We start from the raw sequence: 27,938 nt of genomic DNA, 5'->3' as shown, positions 1-27,938 counted from the left end.
TAGGGATGTTTCTCCTTTCTAATATTTGGCAAGAAGAACAGATGGTAAATAGGTGGGACAAATGTGGTAAATGGAAGTTATTGCTGTGGGGTTAAAAGAAGAGTGAGAGGTTTTTTATTTTTATTTTTTCTTGTGGGAAAGATAGGGAACCATTAAGAAAACAAATTGTAAATGTATGGGTCAGTAAACAACAAAGCTGTAATTAATATATTTTTTAAAAAGCAGTAAGTAGATAGATGTGGCATGGAGAATATGATCACAAAGGGTCAAAATGATGGCTTCCCCGTGGCATTTTAGTTGTTAATTTACTGAAGTAAGTTTGGCACTTCTCTTAATGTAAACTTAATTGAAATTAGTGTTTTAGATGTAGAGATTCTCATTTTCCTTTCCTTGACTAAACCACAGATACCTCACTGGTTTAGCAAAACTGGCCTTGAAACTTAACTTTCAGTAAGGTTCTTAGGAACTTTGTCACACATAATCAATGGTTGGGGAATTAATCCATGCATGAGTTCTGTGCTAGACCGAGTTATGTACTGATGAATACCACGTCTTTTTTTTATGTTCTTGTAAATATTTTTGGTATTGTTGTTTAAAAGAAAAAAAGAAAAATCGAACAGTTCTATTCCTGTGGTTAAAATTAGATCCTACAATGGATATAGAAGGAAGAGACTATGTAACTTTTCCTTTTCCTGTTCCTTCAGCAGCTGGACTAATGGCAGGATGTAGTGTTCAGAATTATAACACTATTTATTTATAGCACTATAATTTGGGAATTAATAATTCAAACCTGTTTTGCTTCGTGAAAGTCTAGGTGATGGGATAGAAGGCAAAATAACTCATGATATTAATGAAATGTAGCATTTGCATTCTCCTAGGTAACAGCTACAAGTAGTGCACATTTACAAAAATTCTACTGTCCTTTTAGACTGTGTGCTTTAGCCACAAAATTGATTCTTTGGTGAAAATCTGTGTATCTCACTTTAGATCTAACAGAAAGACCTATCTTTGACCATAGATGTATATAATACATGTTTAATTATGTTAATATTTTTATATTCCAAGTGTTTGTTTCTTTGTGATTTTCTTATGTAGAAAATAATTTAAAAATTCTTGGTAGCTGAAGATTGAGATTATTGATTTGGTTCCTGTCTGAAACCAAGTTTCTCTAATATCAAAATATTCAGTGTATCCGTTACAGTGATCTATCTTTAGCATGAAATCCAGCTTTCAAGTATATTAGGCTTTTTAGGAACTGTTCCCTGTTTTATAAGAACTTATGGCACAATTGATACCTTTATGGTCATTATCTAGAGGGTGACTTACAAAGTGCGTTAATGTGGGTTCAATATTGGGAATTGTATTATTCAATATTTCAGTAATTATTTAGTGGATAAAATAAATTGTACATTGATCAAATGTACAGATATCAAACTGGGAAGAATTGCAATCACAGTGGGGGATGGATCAAAATTACAGAATGATCTGAAAGTTTGAGAGAGATCTAAATGGGACTAAATATGTAAAAGTAAAAAAGCAGGGAAGAGTAACCCCCAGCACAAGCATAAAAGATGAGGGTGCTACTTAAAGAGCAGTAATGCAGAAAAGTCTTTGGAGATGAGAGAGAGACAGATGAGACATGAGTTCAAAATGAAGTGAAGCTGCAAAAAAGGCAAATGACATTCTGGTCTGAATGTAGGGTTAGCACTGGTAGAACACGGGAAATGTTAAAAATACTTTATGCCAGCTTGGAGGGAGTCATATATATTTGGCATCTTATTTCTAAAACAGTGGTTTCCAAACGTGTTCTGCCGCTTGTGCAGGGAAAGCCCCTGGCGGGCCGGGCCGGTTTGTTTACCTGCCGTGTCTGCAGGTTCGGCCGATCGTGGTTCCCAGTGGCCACGGTTCACTGCTCCAGGCCAATGGGAGCCGCTGGAAGCAGCGGCCAGTACGTCCCTGGGCCCACACCATTTCCAGCATCTCCCATCGGCCTGGAGAAGTGAACCGTGGCCACTGGGAGCCACGATCGGCCAAGTGTGCGGACACAGCAGGTAAACAAACTGGCCCGGCCCACCAAGGGCTTTCCCTGCACAAGCAGCGGAGCAAGTTTGGGAATCACTGTTCTAAAAGAATATAGATACATCAGAATCCAATGAAGGGCCACTAAAGTAATAAATAGATGAGAAGATAAGGAAATTAATTGTGTGACTTGGAGGAAAGGGATATTTGAGGGTAGTATATTCGTACAGATTGAAAAAAATATTTACAGTAATGAGGTGAATAATAAGCAATAGACTTGAGGTAAAGAAAATCTTAAAACACTATAAAGCCATAGTTAACATGCAACCCAGACAGAGCATGGATTGTCTCTCTTATCCATTTGTACAGCACCTGACACAATGAGGCCTCATTCTTGTTTGGGGTCTTGAGGCATACCTCTAATGTAAATATTTAATCATCCTAATGTTCAATTTGCAGGTATCTTGTGACCTTCCCAAGAGAGTTCCTTAATAACAAGGCCACTGTTCCTTCCGGCAGAGGTGCTTAAGAGTAGACGAAATGGAAGAAAATGTTGCTCTTTGCAAGCAGTAGAGTAGATACACATTTTTCAACTGGTGGGGCATGACCCTCAGGTGCATATTAAGGAAGTAGAGAAATACTACCTGTCACTAGGACCCAGCGGGTGCAAACTTAGGACTAAGAAGCAGCAGCTTGCACTCCTCCTCCATTGCTCCTTGTTTTCATCCGTGCCAAGATAGAAAACATAGGTCCCTGGTGAAAAAAGGGTGAAAACCACGGAACTAGATGACACATAATTTAATTTAATCATAATATTTAATAAAACGTTGCACTGTTGCATACTATTTTCCATATGAGAATCTCAACAAATTTTGGGAAGCATTAATGACATTCTGCATAAAACCTGCCAGATGTATGAAAGTACACAGGATTGATTAGGCACTTTATAGATGTCTGATTCCCCCTCACTAAGGCTCTGATCCTGCAAAAACTTACTGAGCATGGTGCTACTACCATGAACAGTTTTTTTTTATTTTGGTGGATCTATTCATGCTAATAAGCACTACATAAAGTAGTGCTGTTACAGTGGAAAAGGTTTTGTACAAAAACATGTATGAAAGTGTGTAAATAAATTCTCATGGGATAAAAACCCTGAAAGAAAATACAGAAATAGGTGTTTACTACATCCAGCCATGACCTCTAAGATGTCATAAATAACGTCTGAAGATTACATTAAAGCTACCAAACATTGCAACAGTTGTATGCTTTATTTGAAAAATTTTGAGTAAATTTTATCTATACTGTAGCTCTGATCACTAACCTTTTTGAAGATAAATCCTAGCCAAATGACTAAAGAATCACAAGAGATCTAAGTTTTGAGGACCGCTGTTATTCACCAGACTAATAATATAAGAACGGCCATACTGGGTTAAACCAAAGATCAATCTAGCCCAGTATCCTATCTTCTGACAGTGGCCAATGCCAGGTGTCCGAGAGGGAATGAACAGACTGAGGGGCTGACTAAGGGCTTGAGTTCAACCTTGTGGCTAGCCTTGCCCAGGGTATAGCAGTCTCTTCAGTGGATTTACCTATTAATGTTTAGATTATAGAGTTCTTTGCATTTGTGTATCTAGTGCAAATGAGCACTGTATACATTTAGAAAAAGTTTGTGGTGCCTCTGTAGCTTTAAAATAAGTTACTGCAAACAATGCTAATTTTTATATTAAAACTTCAGATACTAATATAATAATTTTGTTTTCGTCTGCATTGACCCAGAAATCCTTATGCGCCTATAGGACAAGATACTGTCACTAAGTATCATAATACATCTGAATACAAAGTCAAAATATAAGTTTGTGTAAATTTAGACTAATTAGGATATAATGTGTTGTATGCAAAGAGTGCCAGTTAAAAGATGATTGATTGCTGACTAATGCTGTTTGTGTATGCCCATGATATACTAAAAACACTGGGTTGATCAGTTCTTCTTCGATTGCTCATGTGTATTCCACAATAGGTGTGCGTGCTCGCTACGTGCACCGGTGCCGGAAGTTTTTCCCCTAGCAGTACCCGTAGGGGGAGCTCCCCAGCGACCCCTGGAGTGGCACCTCCATGGCGCGGTATAAGGGAGCTGTGTGCTCCCCCCACCCTCAGTTCCTTCTTGCCTCCAGTGAAGGTGCATCGGAACTGCTCTGCTCCAGCTTTGCTGTAGCTCGTCCCCAGAACTTTTTGTTCTTTCAGTGTTAGTACCTGTAGTTAGTTAGCAGTTCAGTTAGTTAGAGGGCACAGGCCGGGGCATGCCCCACACCCTGGGTTTTAAGTTGTGCAACACTTGTAGGCGATCTATGCCAGGGAGTGACCCGCATGCAGACTGTTTATGCTGTTTGGGAGAAACCCATATCGGCGATCGTTGCAAGATTTATGAGTCGTTTGAAACTCGGACTGGAGATTAGGCTCCGGGCTATTCTGATGGAGTCGGCGCTGACCCCGACTCCGGTGCGCTGCTCCGAGTCGGCACCAGGCACCGCAGCGTCGGCGTGCAGCGACCTTCCGATGCCTTCGACCAGTCGGCACTGCTCCCCGTCCCCGGGGCACAAGAAGGCAAAGGAAACGCCTTCTTCGCAGCAGCACCAAGGGAATCCAGGGGCAGAGACTAGACCCATGTTGAGCAGTCCTCGATCTCCTCCAGCCTCTAGGCCTCCGACTCATGTAGAGTGGAGTAGCCCGGCTGCTTCAGAAACGCCGGAGGCCCTGCAGGTGGCCCGGGACATCATGTCCGTGCCGGTACCAGGAGCGCCACCGATGTTGGCACCACGCCCCAGGGGCAAGCCACCGCTTGGTTCTCCGCAGTCGCCCCCAGCATGACACCGGTCTCAGTTTGTGGATCGCCCTCAACTCCCACCAGACTGTCTGTCTGGTTGGGTGCCGTCTGACCGAAACTCCTGGCACTGCTTCGCGTCACGGAGTGAATACCGACGGGACCGAGGCAGACATCGCCAGAGGTCCTCTTCTCATAGGGATTACCGCGGCTGGTCACGGAACGGACATCAACGCTGTTCCCGCTCGGAATCCCACTTCAAGACTCCACCAAGGCATTGCCTCCGCAGGCCAGGGCATCGATCACTGGCACCTCGCAGTCACTGGTCCGGCCGTCGGAGCCGATCGCAGAGCAGCAGCTACAGACGGTACCAGTCCTCCGCATCGAGGTCGCGGTCCCATGGGCAACATCGCTCCCTGCACTGCCATTCCTCCCGGTCCCAAGACAGCAGCAGATTGTTCGTCAGCCCGGCCTCCACTTGTAGTCTCCCTTCCATGGGACAGGCCAGACAGGCCAAACAACCAGGGCCCATCAGTGTCACAGCCAGCGCAGTGACTCCGAGCCCCGTGGCCGGCCCAGTGGTACAAGTGGGCACCGTGGCCCCAACACAGCCCCCGGTGGGGGCCCGCTCGGTAGCCAGAGCCTCAGAGGCGCCATCGGCCTCCCTCTCCAGACCTCCAAGGAGGGGGTCAGTGGGACACATGTCCTTGGCACCGTGCCTGGAGTCCCACCAAGTGGTGATCCTCCGGTGCTGGCGGACACCCAGAGCACCTGCTGGCTTCCTTGCCCTCCCCGGATGAGGCGATAACAGCCCCACCCCCCTCCGTCCCGCAGGAGGACGTAGGGCCCATCAAAAAGTTTTTAAAAGGGTGGCATCAAGCCTCCACCTCCAGGTAGAGGAGTTGGAGAAACCCTCAGACTCCCTGTTCAACGTGCTGTCCTCTTCGACACCGGGCAGGGTAGCTTTATCCCTCCACAAAGGGGTGGCAAAAATTTCAAATGCCTTGTGGCAAACACCGGCTCACTGGCCCTCATCTCTAAGAAGGCGGAACGCAAGTACTTTGTCCCCGCCAAGGGGCACGAGTACCTCTACACCCACCCGGCACCCAACTCCCTGGTGGTCGAGTCATCAATCACAGGGAGCAGCAGGGCCAACCAGCCCCTGTCCTGAAAAATAAAGATTCGCGGAGGCTGGATTTTTTCGGGAGAAGGCTTTATTCTCCCTTGAGTTTTTAGTTGTGGGTGGCAAACTACCAGGCGCTCCTGGGCAGGTATGAATTCAATTTGTGGGGTTCCCTGCCCAAGTTCGAGGATTCCCTCCAGGAGTGCAATAAGAAAGAGTTCAAGGCGCTGGTGGAGGAGGGTACAGCAGTTGCCAGAGCATCCCTGCAAGTGGCTCTGGATGCACCAGACATGGCAGCACAGTGCATGGCCTTGGCGGTGTCCATGGGAAGGGCGTCGTGGCTCCTGCTGTCCGGGCTGTCCAGTGGAGCGCAGGCTGCCATGCAGGATCTCCCGTTTGACAGCAAAGCTCTGTTTGTGGAGCAAACAGATACAAAGCTGAATGGCATGAAGGACCCACACACGACCCTCCAGACTCTGGGTTTCTATATCCCGTCTCTGGCCAAATCTAAGTTTAGGCCGCAGCAGGCTCCCGCTCAGGTCACCCAACCGAAGTACAAGGCCGCCTATAACAAGTTGAGGGTCTATAAAAGGTGCCCTCAGAGGCAGTTGCGGCCTGCCCTGCAACCTGGGTCCTCCAAGAGCAAACAGGCAGGGAAAAAGGCGGTTTTGATGGGACGCTCGGGGGCACCTGGCCAGTTCTCCCCAGGGATATCTCTCCCCTCCCCCCCCACCATGAAGCTTCCCTTCTACAATTGGTTGTGTGCTTTCCTCCCAGAGTGGTCACGGCTGAAAGGCCAAAGGAGGACTCAGGCCCATTCTGGATCTGCAGGATCTAAACCAGTTCATGATGAGGCTCAAGTTCCACATGGTCTCACTGGTCTCCATCATCCCCTCCTTGGACCCCGGGGACTGGTACACTGCCCTTGATCTGCAGGACATGTACTTCCATGTTCACATTTTCGAGGGGCACAGACGCTTCCTCTGTTTCCTGGTGGGCAGAATCACTACCAGTTTACGGTCCTCCCATTTGGCCTATCCACTTCCCCCAGGGTATTTACAAAATGTATGTCGGTGGTAGCAGCCTACCTCAGGCGCCGGGGTCCAGATCTTTCTGTATCTGGATAATTGGCTGGTCAAGGGCAGCTCTCGGTCGCAGGTGAGGGATCATGTGATGCTTCTACTGTCCACGTGCGCTGCCATGGACCTGTTGGTAAACTACGCCAAGCCCACATTCGTCCCGGTCCAACGCATAGAGTTTATTGGGGCGCTCCTGGACAACTCGTCAGCCACAGCCTCCCTCCCACCGGACAGGTTCGAGACCCTAAAAGGGCTCATCAATACGGTCACAAGGTTCCTGGTGACTATGGCCAGAGCATGCCTCCAGCTCTTAGGTCACATATCGGTGTGCACATACGTGGTCGCCACGCCAGACTCTGAATGGGGCCCCTCCAGCTCTGGCTGGCCTCGGAGTTCTCCCAGGCCAAGGACAGGATGGACAAGGTCCTCACCATGCCTGACTTGGTGATCGCCTCACTGCAGTGGTGGTCCACCCCAAGCAACACGCTCCAAGGGGTCTCATTCTGGGACAGGATCCCGTCACTGGAGCTGGTGTCCGATGCGTCAGAGCTGGATTGGGGGGCACATGTGGGGAATGTTCACACCCAAGGTCTGTGGTTGGCGCAGGATCTGTCCCTACACATAGAAGTCAAGGAACTCAGGACGGTACGCGTGGCATGCATGGCCTTCTGCTCACACCTGCAGGGCAAGATAGTCAGGGTCCTCACGGACAACACTGCCTTGATGTTTTATATCAACAGGCAAGGTGGAACCTGGTCCTCTGCCGTGAAGCCCTCAGGCCGTGGGATTTCTCTATAGCCCTCGACATCTGCCTGAGGGCCTTCCATCTGCTGGGCGCCCAGAATGCGCGGGCGGATCGCTTAAGTAGGAACTTCTCCTCCCAACACGAGTGGTCTCTCCACCCGGAAGTGGCTCACCAGCTCTTCTGCGTGTGGGGAACTCCCCAGGTGAACCTGTTTGCAGCGCGGCAGAACCAGCGCTGTCCCCGGTTCTGCTCCGGTGCAGGGGGGACTGGGATGGGGTGCTATCTCAGATGCCTTCTGCCTGTCCTGATCAGGCCAGTTTTCTCTCTCTATGCCTTCCCGCCCCCCTCCCTCGTTCCCACTTATCAGCAGGGTCCTGGAAAAAAAATAAAGACAGACAAGGCATGTGTCCTCCTGATTGCCCCAGCGTGGCCAGGCTGCATTGGTACGGGGCCCTCTCAGGCCTGGCAGTTGCTCCACCGTGGCCATTGCTGCTCCGCCTGGACCTGCTCTCCCAGGACCAGGGCCGCCTCCTCCACCCAACCTAGCAGCTCTCCACCTCATGGCATGGCTGCTCAATGGTTAGGTAGAGGGAAAAGGACGTGCTCAGAAAGGTTCCAACGCATCCTCCTGAAAAGCAGACGGCCCTCCACGCCGCGCCTACTTGGCAAAATGGTCACGGTTCTCCAGATGGGCAGTTGAACGGGGTATCTCCCTTGTGGCCGCCCCGATCCAGCTTACCTTCTCCACCTTAGAGCCCAGGGCCTGGCGCCCTCGTCAGTCAAGGGGCACCTGGTGGCCATATCGGCCTTCCATCCGCTGGTGCAGGGGCACATGGTATTCCCCTATGCTACGACTGGCCGGTTCCACAAGGGGTTGGACCGTCTTTCCCGTATGTTAGGCTCCAGTCCCGCAGTGGGACCTGAACCTGGTGTTTTCCCGTCTCTCAAGGGGCCCCCGTTTGAGCCGCTAGCCGCATGTTCCTGGTCTCACCTCTCGTGGAAGGTGGCCTTCCTGGTGGCTATCACGTCAGCCAGGTGGGTCTCGGAGCTCAGGGCCCTGACTTCCGAGCCCCCATACATGGTTTTTCATAAGGACAAAGTCCAGTTCCACCCACACCCTGCATTCCTCCCGAAGGCGGTCTCCACCTATCACATGGGTCAGGACATTTTTCTGCCAGTCCCCTGCCCCAAGCCTCATGCGTTCAGTGAGAAACACCACCTCCATGCACTCAATGTGCGAAGGGCTCTGGCTTTCTACCACGAGCGGACTAAGCCGTTCAGGAAGCTTCGCAACTGTTCGTCGCCTCGGCTGAGCGCATGAGGGGTCGGTCAGTCTCCACTCAGCATCTCTCCAACTGGATCACTTCGTGTATCCGCACCTGTTATGATCTGGTGGGCGTTCCCCCGCCACCGATTGTGAAGGCGCACTCAACTCGAGCGCAGGCCTTATCGGCTGCCTTCCTGGCCCACGTCCCCATCCAGGACATTGTAGGGCCGCCATGTGGTCTTCAGTTCACACATTCACCTCGCACTATGCAATTGTCTCCCAAACCAGGGATGACGCCAAGTTTGGCAGGGCTGTACTCCATCCCAGGAATTTGTGAACTCCTACCCACCTCCAACAGATATAGCTTGGAATCATCTATTGCGGAATACACATGAGCAATCACTCGAAGAATAAAAGACAGTTACCTTTTCAATAACTGGTGTTCTTCGGGATGTTTTGCTCATGTCTATTCCATATCCCGCCCTCCTTCCCCTCTGTCAGAGTTGTCTGGCAAGAAGGAACTGAGGGTGGGGGGAGCACACTGCTCCCCTTATACCATGCCATGGAGGAGCCACTCCAGGGGTCGCTGGGTCGCTCCCCCTATGGGTACTGCTAGGGGAAAAACTTCCAGCACCAGTGCACATGGCGAGCACACACACCTATTGTGGAATAGACATGAGCAACGCATCTTGAAGAACACCAGTTACGGAAAAGGTAACTCTCTTTTATATCAGATTGCAAAAGCAAAAGATGTCCACTGCATGTACTCATTCTTGAGGAAGTCTGCGTTCCCTGATACTCCAGAATTGAAAGTGGAGTTAATGGAAGATATCCCCTAAAGAAGCTGGGGAATGGTGCTGGGGTTCCTAATGACTGGTACAGTGAAGAGAGAAGAACCCCCATCTTTTTTGTCTTTCTGTGTGTCCAGGACAAACAACCCAGTTTAGTGAGATTGAGGGGGCAAAACGCTGTCATAATATGGTCTGGCATGGTTTACTTACTTTCAAATTAAATGAAAGATAATTTTTTTTCAAATACTTATCTAGTATTTTTTATATTCAAAGATCTTAATTACCGTAATTAATCCTCACAGCAACCTTGTGTGAGAGAGAAGTAGGTATGTGAGCCGGTACGACATTGTGCATCCACTATGGGAAAAGGACTGAGAGGCTTTTTCCATTGGACCATATGAACTGGAACCATAAACTCACTGAACATTAAATCCCACCAAATGAGGGCAGATCTATCCCCATCATCGTATCCACTCATTATACTCCACACCTGAACATAGCCATTATATGGACAACATATCCCCATATCTCAATGTCTGTACTTTGACCAGTTAAACTTTTACCCTCAATCGGGGAGATTGCAGATTTTGTATCCCTTACGCCACCCATTCCTAAACCGAATTTCGCACCCCTTGATAATCTGTACCTTATTCCCTAATAACCAGAAACTTCAATGCCTTAACTCTGTACCATTTTCCCTTTACTTCAACATTATCTTAATAAAATTATTCACTAGAATTCAGGAGTTCCTAGCTTCTAGTACTGAGGCATGGCCTGGTGGACTAAAGATCCTATTAGAGCATTCTGTGGAGAGTTAAAAATAGTGATTCATCGTAAAAATGAATAGGATAAGAGAACTGGAAGTGGCAGGGATTGGCCTGTATTTGTTCTAACCTTGTATTTAGATTTTTTTGATACCAGAGGATATGGTACATTGTTTCTTTAGTGAGTGCCTTCTTCACATCTTGATTTGTTCTTCAAACTGACATTTTTCTAGTTTAAAAAATGCTGAGAGAGATTAAGGGTGCAAGCATCTTCAGCATGTAATAGATTGCATGAAAAATCTAATCAAGGAATAATTTGATGGGGCTTACTTTATGGTATCGGCACTTTCGGTGTACTGAAAACTAATATTCCAGCTTATTAAGTTCAGTAAATGTGCTTTTGAAGCTATTGATTTTTGTTTTGTGCTGCACTATGTTACTTCATCATGTTTGGATAGAAAAGCGATATACTGGATGAATGAAAGACTATAAATTACTGTAAATTTTAGAGAACAGTACACAGTGAGCATCTAAATCTAGGTTTATTCATTAATGAGGGCTACTAACGATGATGCTATCAGAATTCACTAGACAGAAGGTTTCACTGAAGCTGAGGGATTAATATAATTGCTTCAAAACAGACAATGTGGCGTCAGCTTCGAACAGTAGGACAAACAATCAAGGAATTAGAATCTAAAGAACAGCTTTGCTTTATCTGGCTTGTGCTGTGTGAAGCAGACTTTCTTTTCTACCTTTTTAGCTGCTCTAACTAAATGTATTATGTATTGATCACTAGTGAGACAGTTAACTGGTAGTATTCGCACAGTCTAGCATAGCATTTCATTGCATGAAATAAAATAACTTTGAGATTTAAAAATACATTCCTTGTCCTCAAAAATTTGTATTTTATTCATTAGTTGAAGAGATTGTTGAAGTTACTTTGGATAGCCATCTTCAAGTCTTTCCTCTCATTTTTCCCCCAATGCTGTTCTCCAAAGTTGGCCATGGTGGTATGCTGCTACAATTAGAAACCCAATGCAGAGTTTTATGTTGGAAAAAGTGCAGTAGGCTATATCCAGCCATTCTTTATCACATGCCTCTCTCTGAAGACCATGAAGTCCTGGCATAAAAATCAATGACAGGATATGGCCTACTAGTAATTGCTGGAGGCTGCAAAAGAACATAGTCCTAGGGCGTATATTTTTATCATAATGAGGGAAGATTTGTGTGTGAAGTTGCCCATGCATCACAAGCTATCAAAAGGATTTTGGTTTTCAGATGTTTCCAGGGCGGTGTAATGAAATAACAAATAAGAAACAGTTGGGAAGGAAAAGTAGTATTGGCAAAACTACCTGTTTTTGCCTCAATGTATTCTTTGAAATGACTAAACCATTTTTTCTGAAACTAAAATAAACAAACATATATAAGATCAGCCTGAGGAAGGAAGCAAACATGGAAAATTTTAGCCAGAACAGTTAGTCTGGCTAAGTTATAAACACCTGAAAATTGGGACTTACAGTTGAAAATGCTAGACAACTTTAATTATAGGTTTTGCTACCAGGCTTACCTATAATTTTTTGGGGTTAGATTTAGGGTTGTCAAGTGTCCGTTTTCGACCAGAAAGTCCAGTCAAAAAAGGAACCTGGCAGAGTCCAGTTAGCACTGCTGACTGGACACTAGAAGTCTGGTTACTTGCAGTAACTGGCCTCTGCCACAGGAGGTGGTGGGTGGGAAGAGCAGCAGCTGCTGCTGGAGTCTGGAGGAGCATTCAGGAACGGCTCCAGTGGAGAGAGGTACCCACAGCTCCCCCACCCCCAAACCCTGGATTGCCGGTCCCCCCTCCCCCACCCCCAGACTGTGGCTCCCCCCTCCCCCGTCCTGCCCCAGTTACCCACCCCACCCCTGGAGTGCGGTTTCCCCTCTCCTGTCCTGCCCCAGTTACTCCCCACCCCTACAGCCCTGATCAGCTGGCAGGGGAAGAGAGCAGCAAGCGATGGGGGCAGGGGAGGAGCAGGGGGCACAGCCTCAATGGAAAGAGGTGGAGCAGGAGGTGGGAGAGGTTCTGGGCACTCATTGTCCAGTTTTCACACAGTAGAAAGTTGGCCATCCTTGTCAGATTGTGAAAAGAGAGGAGAGTTCAGCTTTCAAATGAAGACCAAATTCTACTAAAAGTCTGACGATATAATGGATGATATAATAGTGTAAAATTGATTGAGGTCAGAACTAAATCATGATGATCTGGCTCTTTTGTCCTTAATAAAATTTGCATGTAATTTTATATTACCATGTAGAATCAGAAAGGTACTTTCTTTAATTACATTAAACAAGTAAAACCATTCAAGTGCATTTATATGAAGATATCAGAATTAAACCCAGACTTGCACAGTCTATTTTGCTTTATCTGTTACATATTTTACAGCATGTACTGTACATTGTTGTAGAGCAGTTGATAGACTGAACATGTTCCTTCCATTAATCCTTTGCCTTCCTACATGTTTTTGGTGTCAGTGTTGACACAATTATTTATGGCCCTCTGGTACAGTATTATATTAATACTAAACATAAATAAAGTTTTCATTTACTGCATATTGATTGGTTCAGTCCAAATATAAAACGAAGTCTATAGCCATTGATTGGTGATTTTTTAAAGCACTTTGTAGCTTAAATTTTTTAAATGTAAAACATAAAGAAAAGAGTAAAGAATAATTCAGCAGTAGCCATTATAAATATATTTTGAATAAATTGTTTGGAGAAGAAACAATCACATAAGAAAATATATATAGAAAAAGTAACAAATTTAATTGTGGTAATTTAGTTCAGATCAGTCTGGTTACTTTACAGATGTTCATTCTACTCTGATTCAGCAATTATTTCGTGTCACTTCATATATAAAAAAGGTAAGAATGTAAGCTCCCTCAGACGGGAAAAAAGGTGTCTTTTCAGACAGCTTTTATTTTGGCATAACCACTATATATATTATTATTATTCTATTTTAAATATATAAATCTGAAAACGCACATTTTATGAAATATCTTCATCATTTACATTTTTAAGAAAGTTAATAAATGTTTATACACTTATGTAAAAAGAAAAGGAGGACTTGTGGCACCTTAGAGACTAACAAATTTATTTGAGCATAAGCTACAGCTCACTTCATCAGATGCATTCAGTGGAAAATACAGTGGGGAGATTTATATACACAGAGAACATGAAACAATGGGTGTTACCAGACACACTGTAACGAGAATGATCAGGTAAGGTGAGCTATTACCAGCAGGATACATACTCTTATGTATGATCCAATGATTTCACTGTTTTTTCTATAATAGGTGCAGCTTCCTTTTGAACAGATATTTTTATGTTGTTAGCTCAATATGAAAGTATTTTGCTAATGTTTTGGAAAATCTTCCTTAAAACGTTTTGAGTCCATAATCCAAGTAACAGTGTAAACACAGGTTTCAGAGTAACAGCCATGTTAGTCTGTATTCGCAAAAAGAAAAGGAGTACTTGTGGCACCTTAGAGACTAACCAATTTATTTGAGCATAAACTTTCATGAGCTACAGCTCACTTCATCGGATGCATACTGTGGAAAGTGTAGAAGATCTTTTTATACACTTGCTTTGTGTGTATAAAAAGATCTTCTACACTTTCCACAGTATGCATCCGATGAAGTGAGCTGTAGCTCACGAAAGCTTATGCTCAGTGTAAACACAGTAATTTTCTAGATTTACAATGAGTTGTTTGGCATAAAAGGTTGGTTTCCTTCAGTACCTGTTTTCTAGAACTACCATTTCATCCCCATTTATCATCATTTCCACTGGCGACTAGGTACTTGAGCAACAGTCAATGGAGGGAAGAATGAAGAAGCTGCTCTTTAAAGCCCTGAGGATGAGTGGGTTAGATAAGCTTGAGGTGAACAAGGCTGAGATAAATAGTGTATGTACATCAGTGGCAACTGAAAGGAGATTTTTAATTTAAAACAAAGCCTTTGAAATGTCCTCAGTGTAGTGGTGGGTTTCTAACTTTGCTCATCTAATGTTACAATACTGTAAATGCTAATTCTGTACTGTCAGCTTGAATACTGAATACTACAGAAATGTGTTGTTATAACTGATGGATTAATACTTCGTTGTCTACCTGCACTTTTAGGCTCAGAAAAATGAGAGAGAATCTATCAGGCAGAAATTGGCACTTGGAAGTTTCTTTGATGATGGCCCAGGAATTTATACCAGCTGTAGCAAAAGTGGCAAGCCAAGCCTTTCTTCTCGGTAAGTAAAATGGCATAGTGAGCATTCCTAATGTTTATGGATTTCATGTGGTATAGCATCAGAGTGAATTTAAAGGTGAATATGTGGGGGAGAGGGTAAAAGCTAATATGAGGCTTTGGGTAGTGTATTATATCTTTAGTATGAAGTTCTTTGAGAAACTCATTAGAATATTGAGGGAGGCCCTGATGTTTGTAGGCTCCATTTTCTCTTCTGGTTGCCTCCCTAGATTTTTAGTGGCAACCATACCTTTTAAATGGCCCTCGTTTTAGATCCATGGTTTCCTAGGTTCCACACAAATTTGTATCTGTCATGTCAGTTTGTTGTGAATAATTTACAAAAAAAAATGAACAATCTTGGGACTGAGGTTATAGAACATTGGCTGCAGATGGAGTCGGTGGCCTATCCCATAATTTATCACTAGAATTCTATGACAAATCCCTCTCTTGCCTGTTGTGCTGACAGAGATATTACAGTTGCAAAGGGGTTTACACAGAGCTGAATTCTTCTACCATAAAGTGTTCGGCTATATGGCAACGGGGAACAGAACTTTCAACTCATTCTTGCAAAATCCCTGAACACCTTCAAATCTCCCTGACTCCAGTGGGATCGGGTACACTCAGCACTTTGCAGGATCAAGTTGCTGATTAGCTATGAAAACATAGCAGAATAGAGATAGAATGACCTGTTGTTTGTCATATAGGCAAACAATATTCTGGTGTTAATTCAAAAGCTGATCTGACCTATCCGTTTGCTGCTGCTGCTACTGAACATACCCAAAATAAAATCATCAACACAAGCAAATGTCACAATTAGCCCCATTAATAGCATGGCTCTGGACAATGGGAATATTGCAGCTCTTCCCTCTTCTCCTCCCTTCCACCCCCTCCCCCTTGCTAAATGTGAATAACGCTATCTGCCTGAAGGTGTGCAAGAAGTTGGCAATAGAGATAGTATTATTACAGCATAGTTCCAGCTAGGTATGTGTGTTCTCAAAAACAGTACCTGATTTGTCTTGGTTTGTGCCTGTCATTAGAAAACTAGACAGTGAAAGAAATATATTGCATTGGTTAATCTGTTTGGATGTACTGTTGTTTAGTAGATATTTTGTATACGAGGAGTGAAACGTAAGGAAAACACATGAATGCTTCCAGATCTGGGATTGAAGTAGGCGTGATCCAAAAGAGGAAGCCAGGGAATTTGGTCAGGACTTGCAAAAAGATAGGGTTGCAGAAATTAGTAGTCCTGTTCTTTTTTTTTTCCTCTTTCTTTTTTAAACTAAACTATGCATTTGATGTATAAGAACTTAGTTACAAATTATTCCCACATAAAGGTATTCTTCTTGGCCATATATCAGTATGTATGGTATGTAAAATAATGATACATTCCATACTAACTTGGGAAAAAGTTAGTTTTCTGTTTTTTCTTAGTAAATTATTCAAAACACCCATTAAGAATATAATATAATATAATATGTTTATACAGTATTTGTTTCAAATCAGAAAGCATACATTTAGGAACATTCTCAGCAGAAAATAAGAAATCTGTTATATTTTCTGATTTTTCTAATATTTAAAGAAAGCAACAATATGAACTTTCCTGTGTCTTCTCTGTTGTAAAACTCTGTCCTAAAGTTAATAAGATAAATGTTTTGCTCCTCCTGTGCCCCAACCACGAAAGTTCCAGAAGGCTCATTATTCTCTCTCCCTTGAATATCTTATAAGGTCATTCAGAAATCATGAAATGTCACATTCTCATGTGCTACCCATATGTGGATGAAACTCAACTCTTGTGCTGCCAGCTTAACTACTAGGCTTTTTCTGTCATCAAAATGTCCAATGCCTGGATAAAATGACCAGATTTGGCGGTTAGTCTGAGAAGCAGTGTTGTGATAGTTGGAAGGGGAAATACATCCAGGAAATTGCCAATATGCTAATCTCACCAGCTGTCCAGGGTGTCATCAATTTGATATGCAGTCTTGAAATCATGCTGAAGTCACTACTCCTGAAGATGATGTTAGCATCTTCTGTTAGCCAGGACAGTCTACCTCCATTTTGTCTCTGGCTAGAGTCAAGCCATGGTGATCCACACTTTCATCTCCTCTAGGTTAGATTTATCCAGCTCATTCAACCTGGAACTAAACACAGCCACCACCAGAAGGCTTAAGCTGGTGCAACTCTCAGCAGTGCACTTCATGAGCAACAAAGGATGATGTGGACACATGACATGCAAGCAACAAATGCATAGCAAATGTTCTGCAGACTACAGGTTCCCCTTACACATAAGTATTCAAAGTCCTGCTCCTAATCTACAGAGTCCTTAATGAACTGGAATCTGGCTGCTACAGTGTTTACTTCACCCTCCAAGACAATGATATTTCACAGAGCCATACAGTTGGAGAGACCCAGTTTTTAACTTTCAGGTGCTCTGGTCAGTGTGTTTTCACTATGGCTCTCCATGATAGAGGAGCTCAGATGACCACTTTTTGATCATCCAGTGATGTCCCTTTTGTCTTCTCCAATGTATGGCATGTGCATGGAACAGCCTGCTGTGACCCCATGGTGCACCCAGACTTCATCAAACTCCTCCAAAAGACCCACCAATGTAAAAAAAATATATATGTATATTAGCTGGAGGTATAAAATGATCTTTTAAATAAAGCTCTTCTTCATGAGTTACCTGTAATTTTTTTAAAATAATTTTAAACCCAAAGGGAACAGAGAGAGAATCCCATGGGCCATATTCTCCAGAGAAGTGCAGCTGATTTCACCATGCCCCCAGTGTTAACTAGCTCTAGTGCTGGTTTAATTGGCCCTGGAGGGATATCTGCAATGTAAGGGTATTTACCCAGCAGTGCAGAGCCAATATAGCAGCTCATGTGTCACTCTCATTTCAGTCTCCCCCGGTTACACACATATCAGGGGGAAGAGGGCATGGGCAGAGCAGAGAGAGAGAGGCAAATATGCCTCTGCATTGTCTTGGCATCCTAGATCCGTTTACAGCTGGCATAAGTTAGAGCAGCCATCTGTCTGTTCTGCCTTAGTTAAGGGGAATCATCCCTGAAAATATGTATAGAGTGAAAAGATAAGCTTTAAGGCACCTTTAGCTTGCACTATGTGCGGACATCTACCGTATCTGCGGATCTGGCTCTATCTGTTCTCATACTTCACTATCATGTTGTTCAATGTTTATACCAAAATGACAGTCCCATTATACAAACCTACAATAGGTTTCAAAATAGTCCAGAGATGTGTGTTTACCCAGATAGTGGTGAACCAGTTGTTCTCCATAACAGCTAACCTCATTTGGGAAGTTTCTGAATGGACTCTCATGTTTAGTGTAGAGCTGTACGTTTCCAGGGTGTGGCAAGAGACCAAATCTGAGAGATGGACAAAAGCAGGAGAGAATTAACCATTATTTAAGAGAGGCTACAATTATAAAATCAAGCTTAACTTCAAATAAATTGAAAAGAAAAACAATTTGACTTTGTTTAGTAACTACTTCCCTTTAAAGCGAAGCCAGTAACCTCTATCTTCTAATTATGCAGCAGGTCTAATTAACAGTGTGCAAGCAGAATTTGACAGATGTACCAAGTGAAATTACTAGATGCTTCTGAATTTTGTTAATATTTATACATCGGTCAGAACTTTAAAACACAGTGGTTGTTATTTCGGGGGTGGAGGAACCTTCATAGGAGTGCTTTCGTATTGAAAAAGGATACGTTATGTAGAAAACAAAAACATAATAAAAGCCCTTTACTATTTGGATAGTGAATATAGCACAACATGTGTCCAGCTTTTATATGCCCCCACCCTTTATTCAATCAACATTTGTGTGCAAGGTGCATTGTTTGCATATATGAAAAACTGATTTGGAAAAAGAAATTGGATATTCCAGTGAGCAGTTATATAATAAGACCCCCACCATTCTTTTTGTGATTCGTGTATCTCAAACTCTGTAGTTTCAGATCATTTTTACAGAAGTTATGAATCCCTCCAAAAAATTATTCTGGGCTGGCAACGTGGAATACATATTCTTTCCTCTTTAGTACCCTAAAGAGGAAAGAATCCAGCTCAGGTTGTTAGTGACCAGAAGATGATTTTATTTCTTTTTAATGGCCTTTGTCAAATGAGTTAGTTCCTATTGAACAGCTGTCCATATGGCAAAAACTACCACTTGCAATTAGCACCAACTGGCAGTCTTCCTTGCAGTCTTAGCAGACGGACCAAGTATTGAATGGATATGGAGACTGACTTTTACCTCTTGAGATGGTCCCTCCACATCTGGATTTAGACATATTTACAGAGTCATATAGGGACGTTTGCACCACTGCTGCTCACACTGTACCTGTTCTAAGAACAAATACAGGAATGAATTGCCTGGGCAGCTAATCTGGCATCTTTCAAAGGTGTGACATTCTCAAACAAAACTGCAAAACAAAAAATGCAGATTATGAAAGTTGTCTGTTAGCTGCAAACAAACAAAAAAACCTTCCTGTGCCTAGAAGTTCTGCACATGTTCATGTTACAGAGGCCCTGCTGTTTCACTCACTGGCTAGTGTCTTAAGCTAAGACCGTGGTCCTACAAACACTTACAGGCATGATTAACTATTATTGTAAATAGTCACATTGATATCTGTCATGGTAGTAAAGCTACATGCATGTGTAGATGTTTGCAGGATTAGGGTCTAAGACTGCAAGCTCTTGGGTCAGGGACTGTCCTCTCTCTCTCTCTCGTGCCTAGATCACTGGGACCCTAGTCTGGCTGGGGCCTCCGGGCACTACTGTAGTACAAATAATGCATAATAATAGTGTGGTGGATACATTACTGTTCACTATGAAATATATTCCAAGTATGTTACAGTTGTGGCAGAAAATAATGAAAATGACAGTATTGCTGTTGAAGGCTGAACTCCCATCGTGGAGTGTAGTGAGGTGCATTTCATTACTGATTTTTTTGTTTTTGCTAGCTGTTGTCATAACACAAATGTGCATTCAGTGTACAGTAACTCCTTGCTTAACGTTGTAGTTATGTTCCTGAAAAATGCTAGCTCAAGCAAAATGGTGTTAAGTGAATCCAATTTCCCCATAAGAATTAATGTAAATAGGGGGTGTGGTTCCAGGGAAATTTTTTTCGCCAGACAAAATACACACACACACACACACACACACACTGTATAAGTTTTAAACAATTTAATACAGTACACAGCAATGACAATTATGAAGCTTGGTTGAGGTGGTGGAGTCAGAGGGTGCAAGAGGGTGGGATATTTCCCAGGGAATGCCTTACTGCTAAATGTTGAACTAGCACTAGGCTGAGCCCTCAAGGGTTAACACATTGTTGTTAATGTAGCCTGACACTCTACAAGGCAGCACGAATGGAGGAAGGGGAAACAGCATGGCAGAGAGAGACAAAGACACACACTCTGTGTGTGAGAGCGAGAGAGATGCGTATTGCCCCTTTAAGTACGCTGACCCCACTCAAAGTACACTGCCTTTTTAAGTAGATCAGCAAGTTGAGACAGCAGCTGCTGCCAGCAAGCTCCCTCCATCCTGCACCCTGTCCTGTCTCCCCTGCTCTGTGGAGATGGCCCGATGGGGTAAAGGAGCAGGGGGAGGGGGACACCCTGACATTAGCACACCCCATCCCCCTCCACAGCAAGGAGGAGGCTCCCGGGAACAGCTCCAAAGCAGAGGGCAGGAGCAGCACATGGCAGTGAGGGGAGGAACAGCTGAACTGCCTGGCAATTGGTAGCCTGCTGGGCAGCTGCTGCACAGGGAATTTAGGGGAGCTGATGGGGGGCTGCCGGTCCACTCTGGTTCCAAGCCCCCACCAGCTAGCTCCAACGGGCTGCTCTTTCTGCAACCAATGGACAAAGCAGGCTGCCAAAGGACGTTATAAGGAAGCATTGCACAACTTCAAACGAGCATGTTCCCTAATTGGTCAGCAACGTAACAATGTTAACCAGGACGACTTTAAGTGAGGAGTTACTGTAACTTTTATTTGATAAATTTACTTTTTCTTTGTTAAATTGAATTAAAAAATAGACTGTAGTTGTATATGTGCAATGTAGGGAATTCATATGACTAGCTAGGCCAGTGCTCCTAATGTAACAAGAAATCTCTTGTCTCATATTGGTTTAGTTCTGAAATATGTTCACTGTGAGAGCAAATAATGGCCGTAAAGGCATTTATCCATGTTAACATTTTATTACTCTAGAATTTTGTTTAGGTGTTATGAATAAGATATGGATGGCCATTGCTGGTGGAAATGAATGCAGGCGTAAAAATAAAAACGCTGAACAGCTCTTCATGCAAACTGAGCTGCAACAGCCCACATGAGACATGGCAATATACACATCTGAAAAGTCATAGTCTGAAAAAGCTTCTTGTTTTCTATGTTTTCTAGCCCTGTATCCTAACAGGAGGCTTTCTGTGTGTGTGGGGGGGGGGGGCGGGGGGCGGGGGAGAATCCCACCCAGTGTCTCAAATTTGCAAATTCCCTGCTCAGTGTAATCAGTTGCTAAACCTAATAGTCAGTCCCTTCTTTAAATCTGTGTAGCACTTTAATCTGCCCTGAATAATACAGCTGTCCTTAATATATCACAATCAACAGAATCTAGTTTTAACAGTTATGTCCCATGTGAGCTCTTTATTCTCTAACCTGAACTGTGTGCCTTTTCAGGGGTTATTTGTGTTTTTGAGGTGCTCAGGTTGTGCCTTTGAAAGGGGTCTGAGTTGAGTAAACCAGCATGTTATACCCGTTTCTCTCTCTGAACAATAAGCAAAGTAGAAGCATGTATTTTGTTACAGGTTTTCCTGGGTAGCTGTAATTCATTCTTTATGCCTAAAACCCATTGAAAACCTCATGTAATATAATGTCAGTGTGCAATTATTTATCATCATGTTACATATTAATAGTATCAAGAGAGCCATTAAAATAAATGGAAAAGGATATTCTACTGACCGTTCCCACTAAATAGAATATAAGCAACTCTGCTGGGACTAAGGAATAAAGAATGATATGCATCAGAGAGTGAACTTCTACATAGAGTGCACGGGCTGAAATTGTGGAAAAACAGCATCACTTGCCCCATAACCTCAGCCGTGCAGAACACAATGCCATCAACAGCCTCAGAAACAACTCTGACATCATAATCAAAAAGGCTGACAAAGGAGGTGCTGTCGTCATCATGAATAGGTCGGAATATGAACAAGAGGCTGCTAGGCAGCTCTCCAGCACCACTTTCTACAAGCCATTACCCTCTGATCCCACTGAGGGTTACCAAAAGAAACTACCCCATTTGCTCAAGAAACTACCTGAAAAAGCACAAGAACAAATCCGCACAGACATACCCCTGGAACCCCGACCTGGGATATTCTATCTGCTACCCAAGATCCATAAACCTGGAAATCCTGGACGCCCCATTATCTCAGGCATTGGCGCCCTGACAGCAGGATTGTCTGGCTATGTAGACTCCCTCCTCAGGCCCTATGCTACCAGCACTCCCAGCTATCTTCGAGACACTACTGCTCTCCTGCTGGTAATAGCTCACCTTAAGTGATCACTCTCATTACAGTCTGTATGGTAACACCCATTGTTTACTGTTCTCTATGTATATAAATCTCCCCATTGTATTTTCCACTGAATGCATCCGATGAAGTGAGCTGTAGCTCACGAAAGCTCATGCTCAAATAAATTGGTTAGTCTCTAAGGTGCCACAAGTACTTCTTTTCTTTTTGCGAATACAGACTAACACGGCTGCTACTCTGAAACCTGTGATTGTGAGTTACACTGTGTTGGGTGTGTAGTGATATGTTTACTTCCCCCTCTTATTTGAAATTCTTAGTGAAATACGAATTGTGAATAATTCTCAAATCGCAGCTTCCTTATGGAAACTACACATGGCTGGGAAAAACAGAAAAAGTATGTGCAATGTGTGGGCATAGAAACTAGCTTTCTTTAAATCTGACTCGTTCCTCTGCAGACACTCCTAGTGTCTGTAAATCAAGTTCAACTCTTTCAGGGTACAGCAGTCCATAATTTAAGAGTAGGATGGGAAATATGGGGACTGGGGGGGAAGACCTGCATAATTCTTTATCTACCCAGTCTGCACCTCTGATTGAGATAACTACCAAAAACTTCCATCCTCCATGAGGGAGCTTGAAAGATTAAGGAAGTATTTGTAGCTCAGGAAACACTCTCAGCTTCTTCCCCCACCTCCTTTGTATTGATTTGCAATTCTGAGGGTACAGGGACAGAGCAGTCTTAAGCCCTTTGCATGTAGGGATTGCAATGGGATCTGCCCTTGCATGGGATATTGCAAGTGGAATGATTGACAGAGCTCCTTGCCTCTCTGAAAGATAGTGTTCACATTGAGAACTTTATAAGTCTTCTTTGTAATATCATAAAAGTTCAAAGTAAAACTAAAGTTAGTGAAATATGCAGAGACCATTGGCACAGCAGCAGTCAAGCTAGAAGGCAATCAGATCTACCTGGAAATGTCAACCTATTTTTAAATGCTTTTCAAAGTGCACTCTTAAACCATTAACTGTAGCGTACAGACTAACACGGCTGTTACTCTGACACTTTTTCCTGTGTAGCATTCTTAGTTACCTCTTCCAGGAATGTAAAGGAATTACAGACTTTAGCCTAAAAGAAGGTGTGTCTGCATTCCCACAGAGACAAAGTGGTGCTAAGGTGATTTCCTGTGGTTTTAAATGCCTTCTCATTTCGTTCTGTCCAGGCAATTCTCCTATTTTCCTTTGGATGCTTTCTGCAAACTCCTCTGGATATTTCTGATGCTACAAGAGCTCTTATAGCCTAATGGCCAGAGCTAGAGGATTCATTCCATTTTGAGGCACAGGAATTTGTGCACATAATTCCTTGTATTTAAAAAGGAGAAACATCCCCTACATGCTTTTTAGTTTTGCTGTGTATCTTGGTTCTAATTAGAAAGTTGTGGTGGTTGCTGGGAGAGGATTAGGCAGTCGTTATTTTATATATAAACTTTAATCTTAAATTAACTTGCACCTAACAACCCTAAAATGACGGAGATGATCTCTGGCCTGCTGATGTTTCTTTTTAATAAATCTTGGAATACCAGGGAATTTCCAGAAGACTGGAAGAGTTTTAATGTCATGTCAATATTCAAATAGGGCAAGTGGGATGACCCAAGTAACTATAGGCAGGTTTACCTGAGATCAATCCCAGGAAAAATAATGGAAAAGCTGATACAGGATTCAACCAGTAAAGAAGTAAAGGATAGTAATATAATTAAGGCCAGTCAATGTGGCTTTATGGAAAATACATCTTTTATTCTTTGATGAGATTACAAATTTGGTTGATAATAATAACTGTAGGTGTGATATATGTAGACTTTTGAAAGGTATTTGACTTAGTACAGCTGACATTCTAATAAAAAACATTATGCAATATCAATAAAGCGCACATTAAATGGATTAAGAACTGGCTAACTGACGCATTTCAAAAAGTAGTTTGTCGGTGGGGAATCTTCATTGAAAGAGGGTGTTTCTAGGGGGTTCCACAGGGATCAGTATTAAACCTAACGCTAATGAACATTTTCTTCAGTGATCTGGAAATAAATATAAAGTCACTGCTGATAAATTTGCAGATGATACAAAGATTGGCAGAGTGGTAAATAATGAGGAGGACCAGGCAGTCTTACAGAGAGAGAGAGCTGGATTGCTTGGTAAGCCATTCAAACAAAATGTATTTTAATACAGTCATATATAGAACAAAAAATGCAGGCTATACCTACAGAATGATGGACTATGTCCTGGAAAAGAATAACTGAAAAGGATTTAGGGGTCATAGTGGACAAACAGCTGAAAGTGATCTCCTAGTGCGATGCTGTGGCAAAATGGGCTAATGTAATCTGTGGATGTATAAATAGTGAAGTAGCAAGGAGATTTTACCTCTGCATATGGCATTGGGGAGACAGATTCTGGAATTATTGTATCCAGTTTTGGTGTCAGCATTTTTAAAAGGACATTGACAGGGTGAAGGAAAGAGCCACATAATGATTCGAGGATGGAGAAGATGCCTTACAATGAGAGACTTAAAGATCCCAATCTGATTAATTTATCAAAAAAAAGACTGAGAGATTAGTTGACTATACTGTATAAGTACTTTTGGGGTGGGGGTGGGGGGGGGGGGAGAATAATGGTACTAAAGGTCTTTTTACACTAGCAGAGAAAGGCATAACAAGAACCAATGGCTAGATGTTGAAGCCAGACACGTTCAAATTCGAAGAGGCATAAATTTTTAACAGTAGAGGGGATTAACCACTAGAACAAACCCCCCCGGTAGGTGCTGGATTATCCGTCTCTTGATGTCTTCAAATCAAAACCAGATACCTTTCTGGAAGATAAATTTTAGCTAAGCACAAGTTATGCTTTATTCAAACACAATACAGGGACAACAAGATGAAATTTCATGGTCTGTGATATATAAGTCAGGCTAGATGATCTAATTGTCTCTTCTGGCCTTAAACTCCATGAATCTTTGAATTAAAGGTTGATAAGGTTAAGGCATATGCTGCTTCTAAAATTCCCCACCTGATAAATTTAGTACTCAAAGGGATAACCATTATCTGAGAAAAAGGGGGGAAATCTTAGCATTAGAACTGTTAATTTCCCCCCAAAAAACCCAGAGACCTGCCTTATTATCTGCATTTTGAAACCACACCCACTCATAGTTGTTCTAAGTCATCAAGCTGGGAAAAACTCAGTTGACAAATGAGCATAGGTGTTCTTGGAAAGGGCAAATCACTCACAGGACAGAAGGTTAGAAAAACCAACAAAGGTCCTTGCCTTCTTTTGGCAATAAAGGCACATCTATTACTTTGTATCTCAGTAGCACCTCGTGGCCGCAATTGTGATCAGGGATCCAGTCCCTTGGTACTGGACAAACACATCATGTGAGATAGTTCCTGCCCCCAAAGAGTTTAAAATAATAGACAAGCACACAGTGAGTGGGGGTGGAAGGGAATGTCTAGGTTGGAGCAGGTCTGAAAGGCAGTCAGGTTATACAAAAACATTAATAGGAATACTGTAAATTAAACCCTTAAATGAATATCATTTCACTGTGGCAGTTGTGCATTATATTACAATCTGCATGTTTTCTAGCAAGAAAGGTATAATGACAAACTGTGTAGAGCTTTTAGTAATACTAAAATTCAGCAACAGATGGCAGCAAAAGCATAGTACTGTTACTGAACTGGAGAGCTTTTTAATTGAAACACAGTAACTATGATTTAAAATCAGCTGTTGTGTTTCAGTATTGTGGTAGAGCACAAGCCTTTCACCTAGAAAAGCTGTGTTCTGTTCCTGGCTTTGCTGTTGAATTGGTTCTTGAATTTGGGAATTTAACTTTTTTGTTGGAGATCAGTGCATGATGGAGAAACTGTACCAGCAGCAGGGATGGGGAGTGCCACAAGAGTGTCTATGTGCGTTCTTGGCCATCGGAGGATCTCTCTTGTACTGAGGTCTTCCTTCCAGTGTTGGATCTACCAGCTCCTCAGCTTGATTTTTGCTCTCTGTTTGTACAGAGCCTAGCACAATGGGGTCCTTGCCCATGACTAGGGTTCCTAGGCACTTTGATAATACAAATTAATAATAATAAGTTTAATGAGCGCTGCAAGGCAAAGCAGCCACGCCACACCAGAGGATCTGGCCCTCTGTGTTAAATATATTGCTTTAGCTATGTTTCTAAGAACACCCTAGATTTATTAGAAGTGAATGAATTTTACTTGACACTATAGTCTTCGTTTACTCTTCATATTTTTCTCCTCTTCAACGCTGAGAATCCGTTAAGTCAATTACACTTCTGTTAATAGTCAGTTTCACTTTTCAGTTTAGTGCTGCAATGTTTAGGTTTCAAATAATACCATGGGGAATGTTCATTATGTCTAAAAACAAATACTTCCCTTAAAAAAAAAACCTAGTGGAAACACTTTTTCTTTTTACACAAATTGGAAAAAAAAATCACGTTGATGGCATTCTTTTTCAAAGTTAAATAACTTGTGCTTAAGGCACTTTAGCATTTTATTTTCTGCTAGAAATTAGTCTGGCTCTCAGAAGGATATGTTGATAGAGACAGTTAAACCTTCAGTGTTGATTTAGGTTGGAGCTCCTATATTTGCTAATATGTTAGCATACCTTGTTAAGCAACAGTGATTGCTGGTGACAATATTTCAGATTTGTTGTCGAGAGAAAGTATGCATGCTAAAACCTGTCCCTTTCCTCCCCCTCCAGGCTACAAAGTGGGATGAACCTGCAGATTTGTTTTGTAAATGACAGTGGAAGTGACAAGGATAGTGATGCCGATGACAGCAAGACTGAAACAAGCTTGGATACGCCTTTGTCTCCAATGGTAGGTCTGATCACTAAGGCCTTTTGTGAAACTAGTTAAGAAATGAAAAGATTTTAAAGCACAAGTATGTACATGAGCTTCTATCATTTAAAATAATTCTTTAGCACATGCATATGCCATTCTTAATATATTTAATATAGGTATAAATTAAGCTATGATTGGGAAAAGTTATAAACTGGCAATGATATAAGCGGACAAGGAGCTTGTTAAGATAACAAGATGGTTATAAAAACTTAACCGTCCTTGATTATCTGTAAAATATTTTTGACTGCTGGCCACAGTTGGCAAACTGTTTCTGGGTAGAGAAACAAGGTGGGTGAGGTAATATCTTTTATTGAACCAACTTCTGTTGGTGAGAGATCCAATAAAAGATATTATCTCACCCACCTTCTCTCTAATATTCTGGGACCAACACAGCTACAACAAACTGCATATTGCTAGGTAGCTCAGATGTGCTAGATATGTGAATAAGTTCCCTCCTTTTATGGGCTGGTAACAGTAAGGAAGGGAATGGCGTGGAGAAGCATCAGCGTCCCACCGCCCCTTCCTTCTGAACAATATTGTAGCAAGGAAATTAGCAGATCTGCTACAATTCCCCCTTTCCCCCTATATGAACAATACCCGAGGGCCTCCAACCCTTACTGGGATTTCCCAGAGTTTGATTCAATCC

The 27,938-nt window shown here is 43.0% G+C and overlaps 1 protein-coding gene across 5 annotated transcripts in view; it reads left to right on the top strand.

Annotated features, from left to right (window-relative positions):
* SCHIP1 (schwannomin interacting protein 1) overlaps nucleotides 1-27,938 on the top strand; it is a 114,815-nt gene that overhangs the window by 73,581 nt on the left and 13,296 nt on the right. For all 5 annotated transcript variants that reach the window (XM_073359539.2, XM_073359540.2, XM_078854385.1 and 2 more), the window contains 2 exons: nucleotides 14,757-14,875; nucleotides 27,151-27,268. In XM_073359539.2, coding sequence (XP_073215640.1) covers nucleotides 14,757-14,875; nucleotides 27,151-27,268 — 237 coding nt within the window. The remainder of the gene's footprint in view (nucleotides 1-14,756; nucleotides 14,876-27,150; nucleotides 27,269-27,938) is intronic.

Source organism: Lepidochelys kempii, chromosome 9 (assembly GCF_965140285.1).
Source record: "Lepidochelys kempii isolate rLepKem1 chromosome 9, rLepKem1.hap1, whole genome shotgun sequence".
Classification (NCBI taxonomy): domain Eukaryota; kingdom Metazoa; phylum Chordata; order Testudines; family Cheloniidae; genus Lepidochelys; species Lepidochelys kempii.
Note: the sequence above shows the minus strand (reverse complement) of the source record. Positions and strands in the feature narration are given on the sequence as shown.